The sequence below is a fragment of the Mesoplodon bidens genome (genome assembly GCF_964165515.1).
Source record: "Mesoplodon bidens genome assembly, chromosome: 20".
NCBI lineage: Eukaryota > Metazoa > Chordata > Mammalia > Artiodactyla > Ziphiidae > Mesoplodon > Mesoplodon bidens.
Genome location: NC_138181.1, coordinates 8441175 through 8462783, shown reverse-complemented (window position 1 = coordinate 8462783; position 21609 = coordinate 8441175). Strand labels below are relative to the sequence as shown.

Sequence of the window (21609 nt, the reverse complement as noted above, 5' to 3'; positions counted from 1 at the left end):
TCTTTTTTTTTTTAAGTATTGACTTGCCAATTTATCTTTGATAAGTGATTAAGAAAGATAAATGAATCTGCTGACTTTACAAATAAGAATATGTGAATAAGAATATATATATTCTGAGAAGTTATTGTCCCATGCTTCTGATTTAAAATGTGACTCCATGCTTCTGATTTAAAATGTGACTAAGTTCTCTCAATAAACTGTTCATTTAAAATTTTAAACTTTAAACTTAAATCATCCTTACTGCACTATTATCATTCTCTTTACTTTTTATTTTCATATCATTTCTATAAATACTCAAATTAAGAAACAAAAATCCCCAATCTTGAAACCAACTTACAATGAAGCTAGTTTATAACTTTTAAAATATTTTGTTAAAACGTAAAAACCCTGAAATTACAAACAAAACACTTACAATTTTACAGTATATATCTAATTTATTCTTTTAAAAAAATATTCTGAGTTGTTTTTATACAAGTGACCAAGTGTAATTGTTTTCAAATGAAACTCGTCTACAGGCTAGAAGAGGGTAGGTGGTATTGCCCCATTGCACACCAACACAGACTTCACTCTTCATGCTGGGACTTCAACTATTTCAAAATAGTCATTTGGTAGAATCACATAACCCCTCTCGGAGACGTCGTCTTTCTCCTTCTGGAAGTGCACGACCTCCTTTAGCTTCTCCAGCTGCCGCTCCTGTCTTCTGCACCGCTGCTGGGCCGTCTTGAGCTTCTTTCTGAGCTTCTCTACTTGCTGTTCGAGCTGGTGAATCCTCTTCCTCTGGTGCATGGTGTCCTCCACAGTGTAGTTGTGGTCACAGAACACGGAGAGGTTATCAGGGGTCTGAAGAGGAGGCATGAGTAACCCGATAGCAGCATCAACCTGGGAAACGGGGGGTGTTGAAGGAGGGCGGGGAAGCTGTTCTTGGGGCTCTGGAAGATCTTCCTTCTAAAACAAAGATGCAGAGCACGTTTCAGTTTCATGACGAAACAGTTCACAAGAACTCATCTGTGGAGTTTAAGAATACTAGACTCATTTCTGTCTCCTCGGTATAGAAACATTCTAAAATGAGAAAATAGTTCAAGTTTTAATTGTACTTTTCTTTCTGAGGTAGAAATGGGATACAAGAAACACAGAATGATTATTAAGATTTAATTAAATACTAAGCACTTAAAACTGAGGGGAAAAATACTTTGAAACTGAACTATCACTGACAAAGAAAAATCAAAACTTATCAACATGTAAGTAGGACTACAGAGTGATCTCAAAGTAAGTTATGAAGCTAGATTGCGTTTCTTAGTGTGAGGATATTTAACTTTAATGAACTGCACTTTGTATTTTTAAGAAGTATCTCACTGTGAACAGTGGTTACTTACAAGTGATGGCTTCCAGGCAGCATTTATTTTCTTAACGCTACTCTGGATTTTCCCCAGTGAACACATGAATTTTATAAACAGAAAACCACCCAACGGTTTAAGACACTTATTACCTTGTCATGTGGTTCAGTACAAAGAAATATTGTGGGGACAGCGTCCTCTTTCAGTAACTTGTTGTTGCACTCCCTCTTAAAGCAGTCCGGAGTAAAGTGTTCTGAGCAAATGCTGCTGTACTTGGTGGGCTTAAAGTTCTTCCTTCTGACGGCTGCCTCCCATTTTTTACAAAGACTGGGTCGAGTAAGAGGAAACCTAAGAAGACGACATAATTCAGTTTTCCAACCTTATTCAAAAAAAAGGGCAAACCCAGACTTTCCCGGTTACAAAAGAACTAGCTTACATCGGTGTTAACACACCAAGGAGGAATTTGATTAAAACACCAGCCCTGTGAATCTTTTTTTTTTTTTTTTTGACAGTGTTTAGTTGTGTCCTTATTACCTTAGTTTGTTGAGAATGTGCTTGTTTTGACATAGAAAACAGACTTGTGGTTGCCAAGAGTGGGAGAGGGGGAGGTATGGAGTGGGAGTTTGGGATTAGCAGATGCGAACTATTATATAGAGAATGGATAAACAAGAAGGTCCTACTGTAGAGCACAGGAAACTATATGCAATATCCTGAGATAAACCATAATGGAAAAGAATACGAAAAAGAATGTATACATATGCATAACTGAATCACTTTGCTGTACAGGAGAAACTAACACAACATTATAAATCAACTAGACTTGAATCAAGTAAATTTTTTAAAAATGTACTTCTTTTAAAATCCTATAACTAAAGTGACCACCACTAACGTGGAATATAAGTCACCCCTCCCAGCATGGTATCTTTGTTCTTCTTAAAAAGCAATATTTCTTACAGGAATCTGATTGATAACATAGCAGTTATAAGAATGTCAGATACAACGACATATACAATCTAAACAGGCCACGCTGATTAAGAATTTACATTATATAAAAATATTCTTATTAAAAGGTAGCCATGTGGATAGATGCATGCAGGTGGCAGAGTGAAGTGATGGGAGGCTGGGGTCGAGGCCCATGTGCAGCGATACCGTAAATAACCTTCACTAACAGATACAGGGATTCCACACACATCTAAATACACAAGGGTAAATCGTATAGGTCCACTATCTGTTTATCTCAGTTTTTAATGCTTAACTTTTATACTGAAGACACTAAAAGTTTCAGGTAAAAATACATGCTATAGAGTGAATCTGTATTAATTATTTTTTCACCAGTGATTTTCTGTGTATTGTAAAACAAAATTGCACATTTATAACTATGTACTGAGAAAAAGAAGCTTTTGGTTCTCTTAGAATCAGTCTGACAAATATGAATTAATCAAATTAGTCAAATCATAGTGAGAAAGAAATAAAGAAAAGTATTCATTTCGAATTACCTCTTAATCAACAGAAATATGTTCATTAGGCCCAGATAAAGGGAGCCAGGAAGAGCTTAAACTTATTGTGATTTTATTCTTCCAGGTCAAGGATTTGGTGAGCTGGGGGTATTGGAAAGAAGCCAAAAAAGGGTGTTTTGAATCTGTGTTGCACAGTTCCTCTTCCAAGTGAGGTACGCCTGAGCCTGACTCTGCTGTGATCAGGAAGCTCTAACCCACCGTCGGGGCAGTCCCTTTTCTTTGCCCAGCATAGCTGTTCCCACTGCCACCAGGTAGAAAGTGAGAAAAGGACTCTTAAGAATGTTCCTGCTGGAAGTGCCTCTAGAAGTACAAACATGGTAGCAATCACTGGTAAAACTCAGCACTCAGGGCCTCCAGACTCAAGGACTACAGTGCAGGTTCTTTCTGAGGTCAAGATCTTTCCCATTTACTTCCCAAAACTATTCTTTTAGATAAGGGTTTAGAGGCAGGTTAGCCCCCTCTTTCGATTAAATCGACTATTTAACAGCCAGCAGAAACTCAGTATTTCTGATGTGTGAATGTCATCCTTAACCAGTCTGCAGTGCCAATGAAGGGTCTTCCCTATGTTTAGAGTCCCTCTGCCATATCATTAGACATGGGGAGGTGGGAACTGAATGCCTTTGATCACATCACCATCTCCAGACCTGCTCCTTCACTTTGGAAGTCCTGGAGGTCAACTCATCAGCCTTCAGAAATTCTAATAAATCAAGAGGTAATATTAGGACATACTGAACCGAATCCTGGAAGTGTTAAGTGTTCTATCCCCTTCTCGGAAGGGGAAACATCAACACTCTCAAGATGTCTTTAAAGGGACTTGCTTGGTGGCGCAGTGGATAAGAAGAATCCGCCTGCCAATGAGGGGGACACGGGTTCGAGCCCTGGTCCGGGAAGATCCCACATGCCGCGGAGCAACTAAGCCCGTGAGCCACAACTACTGAGCCTGTGTGCCACAACTACTGAGCCCCCGCGCCAGGCTCTGCAACAAGAGAAGCCACCGCAGTGAGGAGTCCACGCATGGCAACGAAGAGCAGCACCCGCTCGCTGCAACTAGAGAAAGCCCGTGCGCGGCAACAAAGCCCCAACGCGGCCAAAAATAAAATTTTTTTTTAAATTAAAATCTTAAGAAAAAAAGCTCTCTCTTTGCTCTAGACACTCTTATTTTTGTTCCTCTCATATTCTATCAAACCTATAAAATACACCCACATTCCCTGTTAAAGATAAAAGGTCCCCACCCCCAAACTGAATATTTGCTTTTGCTTTTGTAATTACTTAGCTATAAATAATTTGTATGATTTACCATTAACTCTCATTTCTTTAGCTATTATCCACTTACAGTCGTAAGTTACGGCCACATTTTCTTAACGTAGTAAAACCTGTGAACACTGAATTTGGCAGAATGAAAATGGCACCGTGCAGACATCGGACGATCAATCACTATCATTCCGTTCTGCGGTTTTCTTCTCAAGAGAAAACCGTCCCTCCTAGGACTCCGGCTGCGGCACCTCCCGGATGAAGCAGCCCCGAAGGCGGTGGGCCGCGTTCCCTCCGAGGCTGCTCTTCCCCACGCACGATACCCTGCTACTGCCCACGGTGCCTCTGTGCGCGAAACACAGCTCTTCATCTTGGCAGTATCTGAACCTTTCTGGGAAACTCACTGGTCCTTGAGCGTGGGATCCTAGAAAATGGGTCCAAAACATCCTCCCGGACGCCTGGCTAAGTCAGTCCGAATGGCTGCGACGCTGGACCGCCCCACGCCCCCTCCAGCAGGGAGGGAAACGCGGGCCTTCTCCGTCGCTGCTGCTGCTTCAGCCTCCCTTCTAAAGACTCATTACCACCTGCCTACTCCTTGACCCGGGTGATGAAACCCAGCTGCCTCCGGGTCTGGAGACCTCACGAACCGCCGGGGCTCCAGGCATCGCCCGTGGGCCCCGTACCTGCCACCCCGAGCGGCGCGCGAACCTAAGCGCGAGAACAAGCCGGCGCGGCGGCGCGCGCCAAGCACGCGCCACCCGGGCTGGGCGCCGGCGGCTACTCCGGGGACGAGCCCACCGCTCCAGGCCCGGAGCGCCCGATGGCGCCCCGCCCCTAGCTCCGCCCCTCTCCCCGCCCCTCTTACAGGTCTCTCGCGGACACGCGCCTGGCTCCGCCCCCGAGCACGGCCGCGCGCCCCCGGCCCCACTAAGGGCCGGGCCCACGAGGCGTGCAGAGTACTTACTTGTGGAAAGAAACGGGCTTATCCTTGTCGTATCGGTTCTTGCAGCCGTAGGCGGAACAGGACTGCACCATCCTTCCGGTCCTCAGTTACTTAACTTCTGCCGCCCCAGCAGGCAGTTAAGGCTGCTATCGATGTGGCCGCGCTCGGCTTTGACACCCTCGCTGCTTCTGTAGCTTTGGTCAGCAGTTAGAGTGATGAGAGCCTCATTCGGAGTGATTCATGTGCTCGTTTTGTTGTTTGCATTAGCAGAAGGACCACAGCCATCGCCCGTCTCCCATCTCCAAAATGGCGGAGGCAGCTTCAACCTCACCTCTCGCGAGGAGTTCGTCCTACTGTCTCTGATTAGCCCTGAGGTCAGAGGTAACGTTCCCTGGGACGCAGGCCATTGGCTGAGGCCCGGCGTGTCGCGCGGCGGGCTCGGCGTTGCGCAAGTGGGCGGGGCCTCCGAGCTTCCGGAAGGAAGAAGGAACTGCCTGGGGGGAGGGAAGGGGGAGTGGGCGGAAGCCCAGGGCCGGTTCCGCCCCCACGGTGCTTCGCTGGATTATCCCGAACGGTGTAGGGTGGAGAGCTAGACGGTCCGTTGGGTCCGCTGGGCTAAAGCAGGGCAGGTGTAAACCTGAGGACGTTGGGCAGTTGCGCTCGTTTCTCTGAAAGCGCGGCCACAGATGGGGTGATTCCTAGAACTAGGTGGACTCCTCTCCCAGCCCGCTGGCCTCCATCGCCTTACCTGCCTCTCAGGTATCGCGAGGCTCTGAGGAGCCCAGGCCCCGGCGCCTAGCAGCGAAGGCGGACGCCCGAACGCAGCCGACGGGCCGAGGTTGTTGGCTGCTGTAGCGATCTCAGTTAGGCGTCCCCAGGTGCTGCGTCGGGAATCGCCAACAGCTGACGCGCCTTTCAGTCGGAGGGAGGTTTTGCCTCTTCCGTGGGTGCCGGTAATCTCGTGGCTCGTGATGAAGTGAGCAAGACTAGTATAGCCCCCGTCTTCATAGCGCTTATGTTCTACTGAGGGGAAGGCGGACAATAAACAATATAAAGAGAATCGCACTGTGCGAAGATGCCCGGATACGTTAGAACGCTGGAAGGGTGAATGAGGGCGGAGGAGAGGTCACTGCCTACTGTCTGAGAAGGGGGCCGTTGAATCTGAGAACCAGAGGAAGGGGAAAACATGTAGCGGTGTAAAGAAGGAAGGTGGGCAGGCTGGGGAGAGCGTTCCTGGCCCAAGGAGTGTGTGCTACGACCCTGAGGCAGGAAGGAGTTGTGTCTTTTCTGGGAGCTGAATGGAGGCTGTGTGGTCGAGCCCATGAGCCGGGGAAGGAGGGCATGAAGTGAGGCTGAAGAGCAGCAAGTTGTTGGTCTGGATGTTAGCGCAGTGGGAAGCCGCTCAGCCATTTAAACATTTTGAAAAGGTCATTCTGGCTGTTAAAGGAAGAGTTTATCAGTAAAGGGCAACAGCGAAAGTGAGCCGACCAACTAAGGGGCTGTTTCAGGCGAGCAAGAGGTTGGCAGCTTTGGACTGAGACGGTGTAAGGGTCAGAAGCACCAGGGCTTGCTGATGGATGGAAATGAGAATGAGGAGGAAAAGGATCAAGCTACCGGGGTGATTTGAGCGTGAGTTTCTGGCTGGAGCACTTAAGATAGATGGACGGCGGTGCCTTTTACTGAGATGCTGATGACCTTTAAAAAAATTTTTTTTAAAAAAAGAACTATGTCCCCCAACAGGATAGAGGCCTTGGAGGGGTGGGAGTGATTCCGGAAGCTTTGGGGCTGTAGGACTGAGGAATGTCAGACGTGAAAGAAAGTATAAATAGTTCTGAGGTTGGGAATGCAGGCTACTAAAGAAGCGTGGAAGCTCCCCAGCCAGTCCAGGGTGCCCTTTTGAGGCTTGTGATCCGGTCATTTCAGTCGTTTGGTTGGATTTCCCTCAGCCAAGTTCTGTTCTCCCCTCCCCTTCTGTCTTCTAGCTATCCGTAACTTGGAAATGAAATAAACATTTTTATCATTTGTTGACTATTATTCTAGTGTTTCCTTACTTCAAAATGGTAAATTTACTGGTAAGGTGAATTGAATGTAATTAAAATACATATATATTACTGAACTGAAGGTTGTATTTTTCTATGTAAAAAACAGTCCCCCGAACTAAATTTTCAGTGTGGTCTGCAAATCAATTTATTTGCTTAATAGAAAAATAATTTTCACTACCTCTAAACTAACCTGCACCCATCATTGGCTTCTCCTTTGCCCATTTCTTAACATTTCCTAAGGCTGAAATACCTGTTCCTTACTTGTCAAGGGGTGACTTCAAGGAAGCATTTTTACTTTTCAAAGATGATTGTCTGCTTTTTAAAAATGTTGATGGAAGCAACCCAAACGTCCATTAATAGTTACTCGAGTAAGTTGTGGTACAGTCATACAGTGGAATACTATACAGCAATTAAAATAAAGCAGTCCCATAACCTGGATGATTCTTAACAAACATAATGTTGAAGAAGTCAGACACAAAAGAAATACACTATATGATTCTGTTTTTTTGTAGAGTAAAAACACAAAAGTAGGTAAAACTAAAGTCAGAAGAGGCTACTTTTGGGGAGAGAGGCAACAATGAAGGGGGGGCCTATGGGATGGTGGTAAATGCATCTTTTGACCAAAGTGATGGTTAAACAGTGTGTTCACTTTATGATAATTCATCATCTGACCTTTATAAGATGTATGGTATTTGTTCTACTTTAATAAAATAGCTTATTAAGCAAACAAGGGCCACACAAGATAGGCAAAACTGCCATTTTTTTTTTTTTAGAGAATGAGAGATGTTTATATGCTCTTATGATCTCTTCATCTGACCACTTCAGTAAATATCGAAAGTGAATATATGCGTAGCTTTATGTGACCATTTAAGGGAAAGGGAATAAATACAGATGAACTGAAGCATAGTTAGAAGTTTGATGTTCTTCAGAGTCTTAAGAGGCCGGGAGCTAATTCATTTACTAATAGAACACTTTTTAGGGAAACAGGAAAATTTAACCCTTGACCTTAAAAGGGTAGGTTTTGTCTCAGTTTTTCTAGAAGGGTACACTTTGTGTTCTTGCTTGATAAACTGAAGAAAAATACACCACTTGTTTTGATGTTGGAGAAGGCTAAGGCCTAAAGATGCCTTAAACTCACTGATCTCTAACAGTTTAGATTTTAGTTTCTATCCAACTATGCTGCTTTTTCTATAAACAGTTTTTATTTTAAAATACCCTCACATTCATTCTCTCTGGGCCTCATTATCTTCATCTGTAGGGTTAGGCTGTAGGACTGAGGAATTCCTAATTTAGAATCCATGAATGGTCAGCTCTTTGAATCCCCTGAAAATGAATCAAAACTATACATATGTGTATATATCCATTTTTCTGGGGGAGCTATCCATAGGTTTTATCAGATTTTCACAGAGAAAACACAAAAACTAGTCAGTTTCTAAGGTCCCTTACAGCTGTTAACATTCTAGGATTTGTGAAACAAAGATTAATTTCCATGTAGATGTTAACTATAGGTTTTCTCTAAGACCGATTAGCAGGGTGAGTGTTTTGATCTGAATTATTAGATATTTTTAAGTAGTTATTTTTAAATTTTGTGTTTTAAAATTAATTAAAATCTAAACTGTTAGATATAGTGAAGTTTAAAACATCTTTATTTAGCCCTTAGCCCTCTCCTATGTCACATACTACATTCCCCTTAAAAGGCCACTAGTCTGGAAGAAAAAGGACAGTGCTCAGACATGCTCAGTGTTGTCTAACGGGTGTGTACACCCCTCATGCCCCGTTCTGGACATGGGACAAGTCAGAGGAGGCAGTGGGTGAAGGGGACAGTGACTGATAACACCTGAGATTTGCTTGCAGTCAGGAACTCGATGCTTCAAACAAATACTGATGCCGTGAAGATGGTCTGGTTCTGACTGAACAGCAAAAGCTCAACGATTGTCTTTATCTCTGTGACAGGATCGCCTCCTGTCAGCAGCCCTTAAAGCCTACTAACCTGGTCTTGGGAGACTCTTTAAGTCTTAGGGCCTTAAAACCTGAGTGCCCTTTTCCTATCCCTCAGACTCAGAAAAGAACATTTCACTTATCAACTATACAGTTTCAGTAAAATACACACTCAAAAGAAATAAGGGTGGGGAATCAGGGTGCAAGGGTACTGATTCCCATCTCACCCTTATTGTCCAGAATTAATATAGATTGCCCACATTAAATAATTTTTCTCAAAAACATTTCTACGTTTTAAATTTTAAAATTAATTAGGAACGTGATGAGGTGAAAAAGAAAGCCATTGCAACCATTGTATTGAATGCTATTTCAGGAGTTCCGAATTTTAAAGCAGACAGTGTCAAAGAAACCAGACAATAACAGCTACTTTTTAATTTTAGATATGTTGCATTTATTCAAAAGAGTCACTGCTTGACAAACTCTTAAATCACAAGGTTTGAACCAAACTGTCAGTCCTCTGAAACAGCTCTGTGAGGTAGGCATCCACACAGCCACAGGGACCAGCACAGTCCTTTCTTCCCGTGTTACTTTCAGTGCTGAGAACTGTAGTAGCTGGAACCACTGTTCTAGTGGATGGTTAGAACAGCTGTTTCCTCCGTCTCCCTCCCCACAGAGCTGCCCGAGTTATCATCTGCCCCTGGGGCTGGACCATCTGTTTTTTGAAAGTTACAATATTGTTGTTTACACGAATCCAAACTGTTGCTTTGATTTATATGCTCTAACTCTGAATCACAGAAGTATTACTGTGATGTTTAAAAATTTAAAACACTGATTGACTCTACTTGCTTTAAATACTCTCGGACCCCTTCTACATTTATTATCACTGATCAATAAAGATGACATAATAAACAGGTCTAAAATTCTGAGAAGACACATATTCCCTTTTCAACTTAGTACGACTTCATACAGTGGTTTTGTATGTTACAGAAGTTGGTACAATACGCCTCTCCCAGGGAAGTCTTAGAAGGAATTCCAAATGTTACAATAAAAGTATTGTAACTAAGTGTGACACTTGAAGCAGAACACATGCACAGAAAATGAAATCCTTTCAAAAATGCCTTTGCCATAGCCCCACACCAAATTTGTAATTGGTAGGCAATGCGTTTTGAGACTGGTAAGTGGTGGTGTAACGAACTCCTACTCATTAGCTTCTCAAGTTAGTGATTGCAGCTGCAACGGTTTGCTGTGAAGTGTGCCACCCTATGAGAACTTTGATTTGGACATGGTGAATCAGGATTCGTGGAGTCTTGATATGTAATCTTTCTAGACCTTTGCGCTTAGGAGAACCCAAGCTGTCCTACTCCACCCAGTATGTTCCAAAAGTCTTCCAAAGGATCCCAGTTTCTCCCCATGTAGGAGTCCTAGGAGTCTAATACCAGTTCGGTCACTTATCTGTGCATGGCTTCAGACAAAAAAAAAACCCTTTCATCTACGTCAGGGATTTCATCTATGAAAAGGAAGGTAATGCCCTGCCTTCTTCACCTAACTCTCTTGAGGATTAAATGAACAGTATGCAAGAAATTGCTTTAATTACAACGTGCTATACTTAAGGATTTTGTTTTTCTCTGTGACAAGCAGCAGCTTTGTCTTAGGCTCAAATTACAAGACACTGCTGATGTATCATTCAGCATCTCATCAGTTGATGGCCTCTGATTCACCTGGAAGACTGTGACAGTGAGGCTCACTGATACATGAGTGGACCGGAGGACTAGCAGTGGCTGCCAGGCACAGAGCTGACACTGCCTGAGCCCTGGGGATCAGTGACTACCCTGCTGTCCAGGTCACTCAAGGGCAGTGCCAGCTGAGGGAGTTAAGATTTCGTAATACTTGCGGTTTTGATTCTTCTCAAACAGAAAACTGCGTAAGAGAGCGTTAAGTGCTTAGGCTGTAGTCATCCAAAAACCAAGATAACGTTCCTGCTGAGTCATCTCATTCTGCACAAGGCCTGATGAATCTGGGCTATATTCTGTCATCTAGGGACAGTATTACAAAAGTGTTCTGACAAGAGAAAACAAACCAAATCTGTACATTCTGTTGCTATAGCTCACCAGTAATTTCTCTTGTCAGATTTAAATGGTGTTCCTAGTGCCCTCCTCAGGGCTTTGATGTTCACAGCTACGGAGAACCAGCTTCCTCAGGAACGTACCAAACTGCCGTGTGTCTGCAGCATCACCCAGGTTCCTGAAACAAAAGCTCCCTTTACAAGTAACTTTTATATACTGTTCCTATAAGAGGACCAAACTCTTACTGAAATGCCATAACTGAGAATATCAAGCGTGCTGCCTGGAGTCCAGTGTCTCACAACTTGTTAATTCTCCTATCGCTTAAGAAAGTGTCCTGTAAACCAGAATATGAAATCAAATTAACAAAGTTCAAGTTTCTTCTTTCCCCTTCAGCTGGTAGCAAAGAATTATATCAGAATGGAAAAGCAGAACTGCTCCAAATGAACAAAACCTAGCTACTCAAAGAAACACTGACTTTTCCCCAATAGTGTACAATATTTTATTGTAACCAAAATACTTAGGTGAGTCTCACAGCAATATATTATCACGTAGGTACTCACCGAGAAGGAGGAATTGGATAAACTGTACCTTTGACAACACCTTACTATACATCCAGTTAACCTGAATAGCTTGGTGGGGGAGAAGATATAGAAGCATCCCATTTTATATAATTCCATATTTTTCCCACAACTTGATAGACAACACAGAATGAAGATACAGTTGTAAATCACTATAATTCTAACCTTACTATTGGAACCTGCAACATGTAAAAATTCCAGTCATATATTGCTAGGCATTTGCCAAATGACAATCAAATGTTCGTCATACGGTGGTTTTAAACTTGTAAGATAATATTCAAAGGCTTTAAACTGTCATGGTCTTTTTGTTTGATTTTACACATTGGCTCAAATATTTTAGGGCACTCATTCTCTCATCTGTTGAGTCTCTGTGTTACTACTTCTCGGTACATAATAGAGATATAGATGAGCAACAAAAAGACGACAAAGAAATCATCGAGAAAGCCTAGAATTCCAAACAGGGCTTCAGGCACAAAATCTAGAGGCGATATGAGATAGAAAAAAGCCCCCATTAAACAAAGTATTATCCTGATACGGAACATCCAGAAAAGGCCTCCGACTGAAAACACCTCCCTGAATGCATGCCTCAGTAAAGTGGGTAGGTCCATAATTCTTTCCATAATCTGGTGGGGGAAGAACAAATACGGTGATTTGGTATCTAGTGTGTTAGACTTAAAAATAATATCATTTTCTTACAACATGCAGACAAACTCAGTTAACATGAATGAAGGAGTTTCACGTATTCACTGAACACCATATTTTCTCGTTACACATTTTATTTGAAAATAGTTCTTTGATGACTAGGTTCTTATAAAATAGGTCTTATTGCAGATAACTGCAAAGTAACTAAAATATCAACAAATTTGAAGCACAGGATATAGTAATACAAAACTCAAGTTATTTCTAATTTGAGTTAGTAAAATAAACCTACAAAGAACCCAGTGTACTGAACTAGGCTGAGGCTTGAGCTCAAGTCTCAGCTTTAAAGTTGGACAGACCACTTATTAGCCAAGTGACCTTGGGGAAAGTTGTTTAACCTACTAGAGGTAAGTCAACAACTAATTGAGGATGTGCCACAAGGACTGTTATGAACTAGAAGAGACATTGTTATAAAAGACCTTGATAAATTGCCAGATAATACATAAGTATATACATATATAGAATATACAAGTATATACAGACACATCAACTTTGATGGCTTTGACCATCTAAGAATAGCAATGAAACTGATTTCCTTCTTAGGATGTTTATTCTGCTTAGCTTGAGTTTAAGTGAATTTTTTTTTTTTTTTTTTTTTTTTTTTTTTTTTGTGGTACGCGGACCTCTCACCGCTGTGGCCCCTCCCGTTGCGGAGCACAGGCTCTGGACGCGCAGGCTCAGCGGCCATGGCTCACGGGCCCAGCCGCTCTGCGGCATGTGGGATCCTCCCGGACCGGGGCACGAACCCGTGTCCCCTGCATCGGCAGGCGGACTCTCAACCACTGCGCCACCAGGGAAGCCCTAAGTGAATTATTAATTGCCACAAAGATTTTTGGAATGCCAGGCCCTACCCTTTCCGGAAATGATTATGGTTTCTGAATATATACAGACTTATAATTAGATTATATTTACTTTGTAAATATACTAAAACCCACTGAATTGTGTACTTTAAACGGGTACTATATGGTGTGTAAATTACATCTAAATAAAGTTGTTTTTTTTAAAAAAAGACAGTACCAGTATCTATTTGTATGACCTTGAGCAAGTCAGTTTCTTCTCTGACTGGAAACTTCTCACTTCCTCTGCATAGCTCTTAGCTGACTGCATGACCATAACTCCGCGTATAGTCATGAGGCACCATGACAACTCCTCAACCTAACTTCTTTGAGGTCTTACTTCTCAGGGGTTGGGGGATGCAAGAGAAACTGGCCAGAGGAAGTAGATCATTTCCTGTAGTCATTCCAGTGCCCACAGTTCAGCTGTTTTTAACAATCTGTATAAATATCACAAATCCAACTCTAAGTACGTATTTTGTCCAACAAATGCTGAATAAGTTGAGAGGGAGATGGAGATGAAAATGGGAAGAACTGAGCAAGCGATGAGAAAACGGTTTTAAAAACCCCACCAGACAAAGAAAATCTTGTAACTCCTTTTGGAAAACTGATCACAAAAGAACAAAAATGGTCTTTTTAGAATCACTCCTCATGCTGATTTTCTGTTCTCTGTGGAAGAAACTAATACTTAAAGCAAAACAGCTATACAGCTTTTCACAAGGTCTATGGTAAATTACTTAAAATATTCTAATGACCAGCCAGTATGTCTTTTGAATACTGTTCTGTCCTTTATCAGGGCTATTTTGTTCAGTTCTCATATGGTGGTGTTTATACAAAATCTGTAGTGATTAGACAAGAAATATGGAACGGGTTATTAAGAAATGTTTGTGTACTAATCACAATCTGACTCTAACTCGGGGGTAGAATATCAAAGTGAGAGCTAAATGTCTTTATTATAGTGTAATTTCATCACATACCAAGCTTTCTTATTCATTAAGTATATATCTGACGCACACAAAATAACTGAGCAATGGTATGCTTCACACTTTAAAATACGAATGAACACCTTAAAATGATTTTTTTAAGTTCAGTGGTAGTTCTTGAATTTGAAACACTGATCTTCAAAGAATCGTCCTAAGGGCTTCCCTGGTGGCGCAGTGGTTGAGAATCTGCCTGCTAGTGCAGGGGACACAGGTTCGAGCCCTGGGCTGGGAGGATCCCGCGTGCCGCGGAGCAGCTAGGCCCGTGAGCCACAACTACTGAGCCTGCGCGTCTGGAGCCTGTGCTCCGCAACGGGAGAGGCCGCGATGGTGAGAGGCCCGCGCACTGCGATGAGGAGTGGCCCCCGCTTGCCACAACTGGAGGAAGCCCTCGCACAGAAACGAAGACCCAACACAGCAAAAATAAATAAATTAATTAATAAAACTCCAAAAAAAAGAATCGTCCTAAGATGCCCCTGGAGGATACATAAGAAAACTGCCAGATTCGAAACAGCAGAAGAGGCTCCCAGAGAACCACGGAGGGCAACAGGGACCAGGTCAAGCTTTTCTTGTCACTAAGTTTTGCCTGTCACCATCCACGGCAGGCGAAACTGTATGCCTTTAAATGTACCTGACGTCCCAGGATGAGGAACAGCATGTACAAGGGAGCACAAGTCTACGCAGTTGTGTAATACAGAAGCATTTTAACAGCTTATATTCTTGGCTGGGAGGAGGAGTATCATTTCTATCTTAAGGATAACCATAAATTCTACAAACATTAAGGCCTACTGGATTCCAGACACTGAGACCACAGTAGTGACTAAATATACACGGTCCTCACCCTCATGGAGCTTTCCGTCTCCCGAGAGAACGGTAATGAACAAGGTCGGAGGGCAATGACAGAGAGTGCCCTGGTTGATCGGGGACAGCCTCTCCGAGGAAGATATACTAGGGCCGACCTGAAGGATGAGGAAGTCAGCCCGGAGGCGAGCAGCGGGACAAGCATTCTGAGCAGAGGAAATGGCACGAGTGAGGCACGAAGGTGGGGAGGCTCGAAGGTGGGGAGGCCTGGAGTGTGTTCTGAGAGCCGCATCCCGAGGGAGGGGAGGGGGGACCAGGCCATGCAGGGCCTTGAAAGCCACAGCCAGGAGTGGGGACATAATTCCAGAAATTCAGAAGTTTCAAAACACAAGAGCGTCGTGGTCTGTCTTATGTTTTCAAAATATGACTCGGGCTGCTGTGCAGAGGAAAAGGTCCGAGTGAAGAGGTCACTGCAGTTGTCCTAAGCAAGAGATGGTGGTGGCCTGGCCTAGTCTGACGGCTACAGACACAGGCCTTGTTATGAGGCAGAAATGTCAGCATGCCCAGAAAGAGAAGAGACACGTTAGGACTTCTTTACAGATCAGAGAAGGGGACCGAGGGAGAAGAGGACGTCGGCACTGAGCTGAGTAACGCTGAGGTCAGGAGGGGTCGGGTCAGGGTTGTGCACGTTACACCTCGTGTCCGAGACGCCAGGAACGCGCCAGTGGGAGGTACGCTGAGCAAGTGGACGTCAGAGCCTAGAGCGTGGAGCACGGTCTGGGCTTCCAGTACGAATTTGTACCGAGTGTGTTCTGGGTTTTCAAGTACATATTTAGTCACACGCTTCTAGAATTCTTTGTTAAATTGTGAGAAAACTGGGATGAGTCAGTAAAGTGTGGGTTTTTAATCTATCAAATGCCTTTTTGGGGAGGAGGGGCAACTGTAGAATTAATGTGCTCTTTAAAAATAGAATGCTTTTGAATACCCGACATACAAAAGCCCCAACACTTAGGGTTACTTAAGGGAACAAATCCAAATGGGGCCAGAGGGTAAAACAGAGTAAAACACGATGGTAAATCTCCCTCCAGAAGTTCTCAGTTGTAAGTTTCCCGTAAGACAAACCCTATTGTAGAATCAGGTAGGAGTCAATAATTTTACCTTTCCCTCCAATTTTTTTCTATTGCTTTTTTTTTGCTGGTATCACTTTCATAAAGAGTTTTATAATGCCATTTTTTAAAAGATAGAAAACTGCAGTCCTTGGGAAAGCTGTAACTCAGTGAATGACAGCAACAATGAAAAGCAGACTTTACGTAACACACACAGACTTTTCACATTGACTATTTGTTGGTAAATCTCACTTTACAAAGGAGAAGTATCATCACACTCTTAACTTGGCACCCGCTACAGCAGTACTTACAGATCTGGGCTGCCCTGAGAATCTCCGGTTATAATCATTAATATCTTGATGCAATGATACAGCATCCTGAGACTGGTCATTTTCACCAAATACTGTTAGCAGTAAAGTTACCTGTAGATTTACAGAAAAAAAGAATTGTTGCACCTTTCTGCAGCGTTAATTTTTTTTCCTTTTGTATTATTATTCAATAGAATGAGAAAAGCTGCTCAATTTAGATTTCGCTCATTTCTTTTAACAAAGGCAACACAGGGGAGAAAAGTCAGCTACTATTTCCTTACAATAAGATCCATTCAAAATGTTATTTGAACTCCTGTAAAATAAAATGGGCACTGGTTTAAGTACTTTTCAATCCACACCAGGGATCAAGTTAGTAGTTCTCTGTTTGGGCTAACAGACATTTGAGGATATAAGAATGATGAGAAAATATTCAGGAGCAAAGTGACATATCACTTTGAGAGAAGAAAATTAGGGCTTTCTTTTTTGATTAAAATCATGATTCCTTATCCTCTCTGGTATCTGAATTATCTTTTTTTTTTTTTTTTTGTGGTACACGGGTCTCTCACTGCTGTGGCCTCTCCCATTGCGGAGCACAGGCTCCGGACGCGCAGGCTCAGCGGCCATGGCTCACGGGCCCAGCCGCTCCGCGGCACGTGGGATCTTCCCGGACCGGAGCATGAACCCGTGTCCCCTGCATCGGCAGGCGGACTCTCAACCACTGCGCCACCAGGGAAGCCGTGAATTATCTTTGAATGCTACCAGCATCACACAGAGATGAAGTTATTGCAGGAACCAGCTCTCAAGCACCCATCTCTACTACAATCAAAAAGGTAATTCTTGGGCTTCCCTGGTGGCGTAGTGGTTGAGAGTCCGCCTGCCAATGCAGGGGACACGGGTTCGTGCCCCGGTCCGGGAGGATCCCACATGCCGCGGAGCGGCTGGGCCCGTGATCCATGGCCGCTGAGCCTGCGCGTCCGGAGCCTGTGCTCCACAACGGGAGAGGCCGCAACAGTGAGAGGCCCGCGTACCGCAAAAAAAAAAAAAAAAAAAAAAGGTAATTCTTGATACTGTGATATAACATAATACATTTAACACTGATTCCTCCATGGCAGAGCTAAGGAGGATACACAAATGTTCCTGGACTACACTTGGGTAATATGAAGATGACAGTACCTCGAAAAACAAGTATATTTTAAAATATAACACCTCCTATAGAAATGGCCACTGTACAGAGAGACAGATATGGGAAGGAGCCGTGATAGACTTGGGTTTAAATCATCTTGCTGTTGTTTTGACCCTCAGCTCAGCTGTAAAACCAGGATCCCACGGCTCAGGTGCTTCCCAAACATGGGACTGCCTAAGAGCAGCAGGTGCTAGGAACAGCAGGTACAGCCACCTCTTCACAACTTTGTTAATAAAGATGAATTCTTTCACTAAATATTAACTGACCACGTACATGGGCCAGGCACTGCGCTAAGTGCTAGGCGTACAAAAAAAGGACAACGTGGCCTTGTGCCTTGGTGATCACAATCCCCAGGATAGAAGGGGAGGGAGACGTGTTCAACAGCCCATCATAAGGCACTGGGGTAGGCGTTATAGTGAAGCTGGAGAGGAAGGACTTCCTCTGTCTGGGGTGTCCAGAAAGCTTGACACTTGCAGTCACCCTAGGGGCATGGTAGGACCGCTGGCGTGTCAGTGTGTGTGCCCAGGGGAGACATGGTGACCATGTTCCAGCCACAGACAGCAGCCTGCACACTGTTCCCAGTGAAGCAGGCGGTGGGGCAGGTAGATGAACTGCAGTGGGAACGCACTGCAGTTAGGGAACCCACAAGTTTATCTCTACCTTTTTCGCCTCTAGCCAATTTACCTGTGGTCCAAAGGATACCACCTGCTAATGTGCATATGCCCTATGAAAAGCCACAGGTAGTGCCAGAAAGAGGGGCAGGTGGTGGAACTAATTCTTTAGGGCAAGACCTTCGGCCTGGTCTCCGTGTTGCTGGCAGAGAGCTAAAGATGAGAGGTGGCACTGGCAAATAAGCTTCAGGGCCAACTGCCTTGTGTCACACATCAAATCAGCCGGAGAGGTGGTACAAAAAAATGATCTTCCTCCTAACCATGTGGTAAAAAGTGTGAAAGAGGCAGAATCTGGGGATGTATCGATAGAAGCAAGAAGGAAAGAAGAGAAAGCCTTGAACCTTCCTCTCTCCAACCAAAAAAGGCAGCAATGGGGGAAGTGGATAAGCTAGAACAATGGCTGAAAGGTACACACACGTGTGTGCATTTCTGTGTATGTGTGTCTGTATTTAACAGTGCACACCATATGGTTTTATTTATATACAGTCCCCAAATTAGGCAAAACTGAACAGTAATCTTAGAGGAGCATGCTAAGGTAATAAAACTGTAAAGAAAATCAAGGAAATGCTTATCGTAAGAGTCAAATAGTAGCTACCTCTAGGAGAGGGAGGAAGGAAGTGGGGGAGATTTGGAAGGGGTCCCAAGGAGGCTTCTGGGGCTGTGGCCAGTTTCTGTTTCTTCACCTGAGTGGTGGCTACTCAGGTGTTGCTTTGTGACAAGTCAGCGAGCTGTACCTCTTTATTTTGTGTGCTTTTCTGTACGTCTGTTATATTTTACAAAGAATTTTTGAACAACTGTTGTGCCTTCTCTAATCTTATTCTACTTTGTGGTCCCTGTGGGTTTACGCCTTTCCTGTTTCGGTGGGGTTGCCAGAGGGAGCAAAAGCAAATGCGTGCACTCAATTCAGCATCCTGACTTGGAAGCTCTCCATCTTGGTCGGGACGTCCGTTTGCACTGGAAGACTTCCCAAGGAGAGGCTGTCTGTGTACCTGATCATGAGTCATTATCAGGCATATATTTTAAATGAAAAGAATAATATAAATATAAAGGAAATTCTGAAAAGTGAATAGAACATCCCATTTGGCTATATTTATTAACTTAAAAACTACAAATATCAGTTTCTCAGATTTTTCAAATGAAACAAAATTTTGTTTCTCCGGTTTGTCGAAGAAATTGAGCCGTTTGGTAGTGTACTGATACTTCAGTCTCCGACACACGTGCGTAAAACCTCACTGCATCCCTCGGAGGCAGATCTGTACTGATGTAACAGGCTAATCTGCTCTGGATGATGCGATGTGGCCACGGCTCCACAAGAGACATTTTTCAAAGGCATTGTTCGTCACTTAAAGCTGTCTGGACCCTCACCACAGATGGGCAGGTTAAAAAGAAAGTACAACTGAAAAACTATTTTTTTCAGAAGAAGTCTATGCAGGGCATATTTGCTTAAGCCTGATGGCCAGTTCAGTTTTTCCCTTGCTGGTGTTACAACAAAGACTTATTAGGATTTGGGGAAGGGTTCATGTACCAGCTGTTTTTCACTATGACTGAAGGGATATCAAAGGGAATTCCCTTTTTTTTTGAGGTGTCTTAAAGACATTAAAAAAAATAATGGAGAAACATCAGAGAAGCTTGGGATAAATGAAGTTATGCTAAAAACATAAAAATAATTCAAGAGTTAGATACAGAAACTATAAAAATTTACAAAATGAGCTAGTATAAATGATGTTTTCTGGGCACAAACATTACCGTTTGTCTACAGATTGGACAACTGATTGCCCCAAGCCATGAACCGTATCGCCAGTACGCCACAATGCAGGTACCTAGTGGGAAGAAAACATTAATATTGATGTTTTTTAAGTCCATATATCCTGGGGAAGTTTCATATATTTGAAATATTTTAACAGCATCACCTATTTAAAAATGTTTTTTACTTTATCCAACCAACTCTTAAGGCAAATTCAAATCTAATAATAATTCCCAGCCACTGAAAAATATTTTAATTTAAACTACCAGTTAAGATACAAGCATTTTTACAATCAAAAGCAAGCATGCATTAACTGCTTCAATGCTATGAGGCTTAAAAGAAAATACTGCATTTCCTATGTGTGTAAATAAAACAGTACTTGAACATTACTGTACATATGACAACCAACAAATCACACTATAAATTTTCTGCTCCAAATTTGATATATGTTACAGAAACACAACTTCCATTTTTTAAAAAGTTTAGAAAACCATGTCACTTAAGTGTCAATAATAGTAATTAGTTAGTATACGCAGAGGAGCCAAAGGATACAAAGATTTCACGCTTCCTGCCCTACCAAAGTTCATAATCCAGTTAAGTAACTGAATCAACTTTTGTACTGGATGGATTTGATTTTTCTTCTTGAAGGCATTGATGAGCAGTGAAACAGGTAAACACGGCCTAGAGAGAGGATTTACAGACCTTAAAAAGTGGTGGTAGGTGCACTAAGTGTACAGGCACTGAAGTTCAGACCAGTAACAAATGAAGAAGGAGTATTTTTAAATACTGGCTGATGTTTAAGGAGCCCATTCAGTTTCTTCTCTGCAGGCCCCCATTTCTCGGGTCATCCAGGTTCCACCATGAATCTGAACTAACTGCTTCCTGGCTCCTTCAATCAAACTGAGGAGACCAAGGTAACATACTTAAATGACTCAGAAGGTAGTTACATCTTGAAGTGTGTAATATTAAATTTCAGTACAAAAGGTGTACAGAATTTGAACCCAACTTTGTAGGGGTGGTAAGATTAGATAGGCAGAAGACAGGAGGGAGGACGCTCTGGGTTTTGCGATGGCAGGGACAAGTCCCAGAGGCAGAAGTAACAGTACACGAGGACACTGGTGAGCAGGCCACTGGATGAAGCCAAGGCTGCCCAACCTGACCATTAGTGACTGTGGGGAAAAACTGGTTTGATGATTTAAAGACAAGTTTAAAAAGCTAAACCATTCTGTATCTGATATCTTTTCCTGCTCTCAGGGTGCTATGTTAACTAGATAATATTTACTAAATACTTTGAGCAGTCTAATTTCATACAGAAACCATATGAAAGCAAAACCGATCATAAATATGTTAGTATTATTACCATCTGTAATGATGCCTTAGATTTATCTACTACCTTTTCACCCAAAAGTCCAATGTGTTTTGACATATGTTAATTTATTTAATTCCGTAACTTTTTCCCACAGATTGGAGTATTGGTGTCCTTGGTTTGCAAATTATGTAGCGGCCACTTGCCTGCACTGGAAAACTATGGTCCAGCAAATCAAACACTTCAGTTCATACACATCTGCTGTGATGTGCCTGATGCTTTCCCTTAACTAGGATGGCGGGAGAGATGACT

At 43.0% G+C, this 21609-nt stretch overlaps 2 protein-coding genes across 11 annotated transcripts in view; both read right to left on the bottom strand.

Annotated features, from left to right (window-relative positions):
- Positions 1–414: 414 nt before the first annotated feature.
- THAP1 (THAP domain containing 1) lies at positions 415–5406 on the bottom strand. Of its 2 annotated transcripts, none has more exons than XM_081220891.1 (3): positions 5067–5406; positions 1487–1682; positions 415–945 (listed from the first exon to the last, which is right to left on the bottom strand). In XM_081220891.1, the coding sequence occupies exons 1-3, from the start codon at positions 5135–5137 to the stop codon at positions 571–573; spliced, it is 642 nt and encodes a 213-aa protein (XP_081077017.1). In that variant the 5' UTR covers positions 5138–5406; the 3' UTR covers positions 415–570. The 2 variants fall into 2 exon arrangements, with proteins under 2 accessions (XP_081077017.1, XP_081077018.1); XM_081220892.1 differs by lacking the exon at positions 5067–5406 and adding an exon at positions 2831–3175.
- A 4046-nt stretch (positions 5407–9452) lies between these two features.
- The window catches only part of RNF170 (ring finger protein 170), a 30442-nt gene continuing 18285 nt past the window's right edge, over positions 9453–21609 (bottom strand). For all 9 annotated transcript variants that reach the window (XM_081220939.1, XM_081220940.1, XM_081220934.1 and 6 more), the window contains 3 exons: positions 19994–20067; positions 16397–16507; positions 9453–12289 (listed from right to left, as the gene is read on the bottom strand). In XM_081220939.1, the coding sequence (XP_081077065.1) occupies positions 12020–12289; positions 16397–16507; positions 19994–20067 (455 nt within the window). In that variant the 3' untranslated portion in view covers positions 9453–12019. The remainder of the gene's footprint in view (positions 12290–16396; positions 16508–19993; positions 20068–21609) is intronic.

What these genes read in the sequence shown, in the direction of transcription:
- THAP1 (XM_081220891.1), bottom strand. Translation starts at nt 5,137, where the DNA reads ATGGTGCAGTCCTGTTCCGCCTACGGCTGCAAGAACCGATACGACAAG. An exon ending in AAGCCCGTTTCTTTCCACAA is followed by an intron (nt 1,683 to 5,066) that starts GTAAGTACTCTG and finishes TCGTCTTCTTAG; the next exon opens with GTTTCCTCTTACTCGACCCA. An exon ending in GTACTGAACCACATGACAAG is followed by an intron (nt 946 to 1,486) that starts GTAATAAGTGTC and finishes TCTTTGTTTTAG; the next exon opens with AAGGAAGATCTTCCAGAGCC.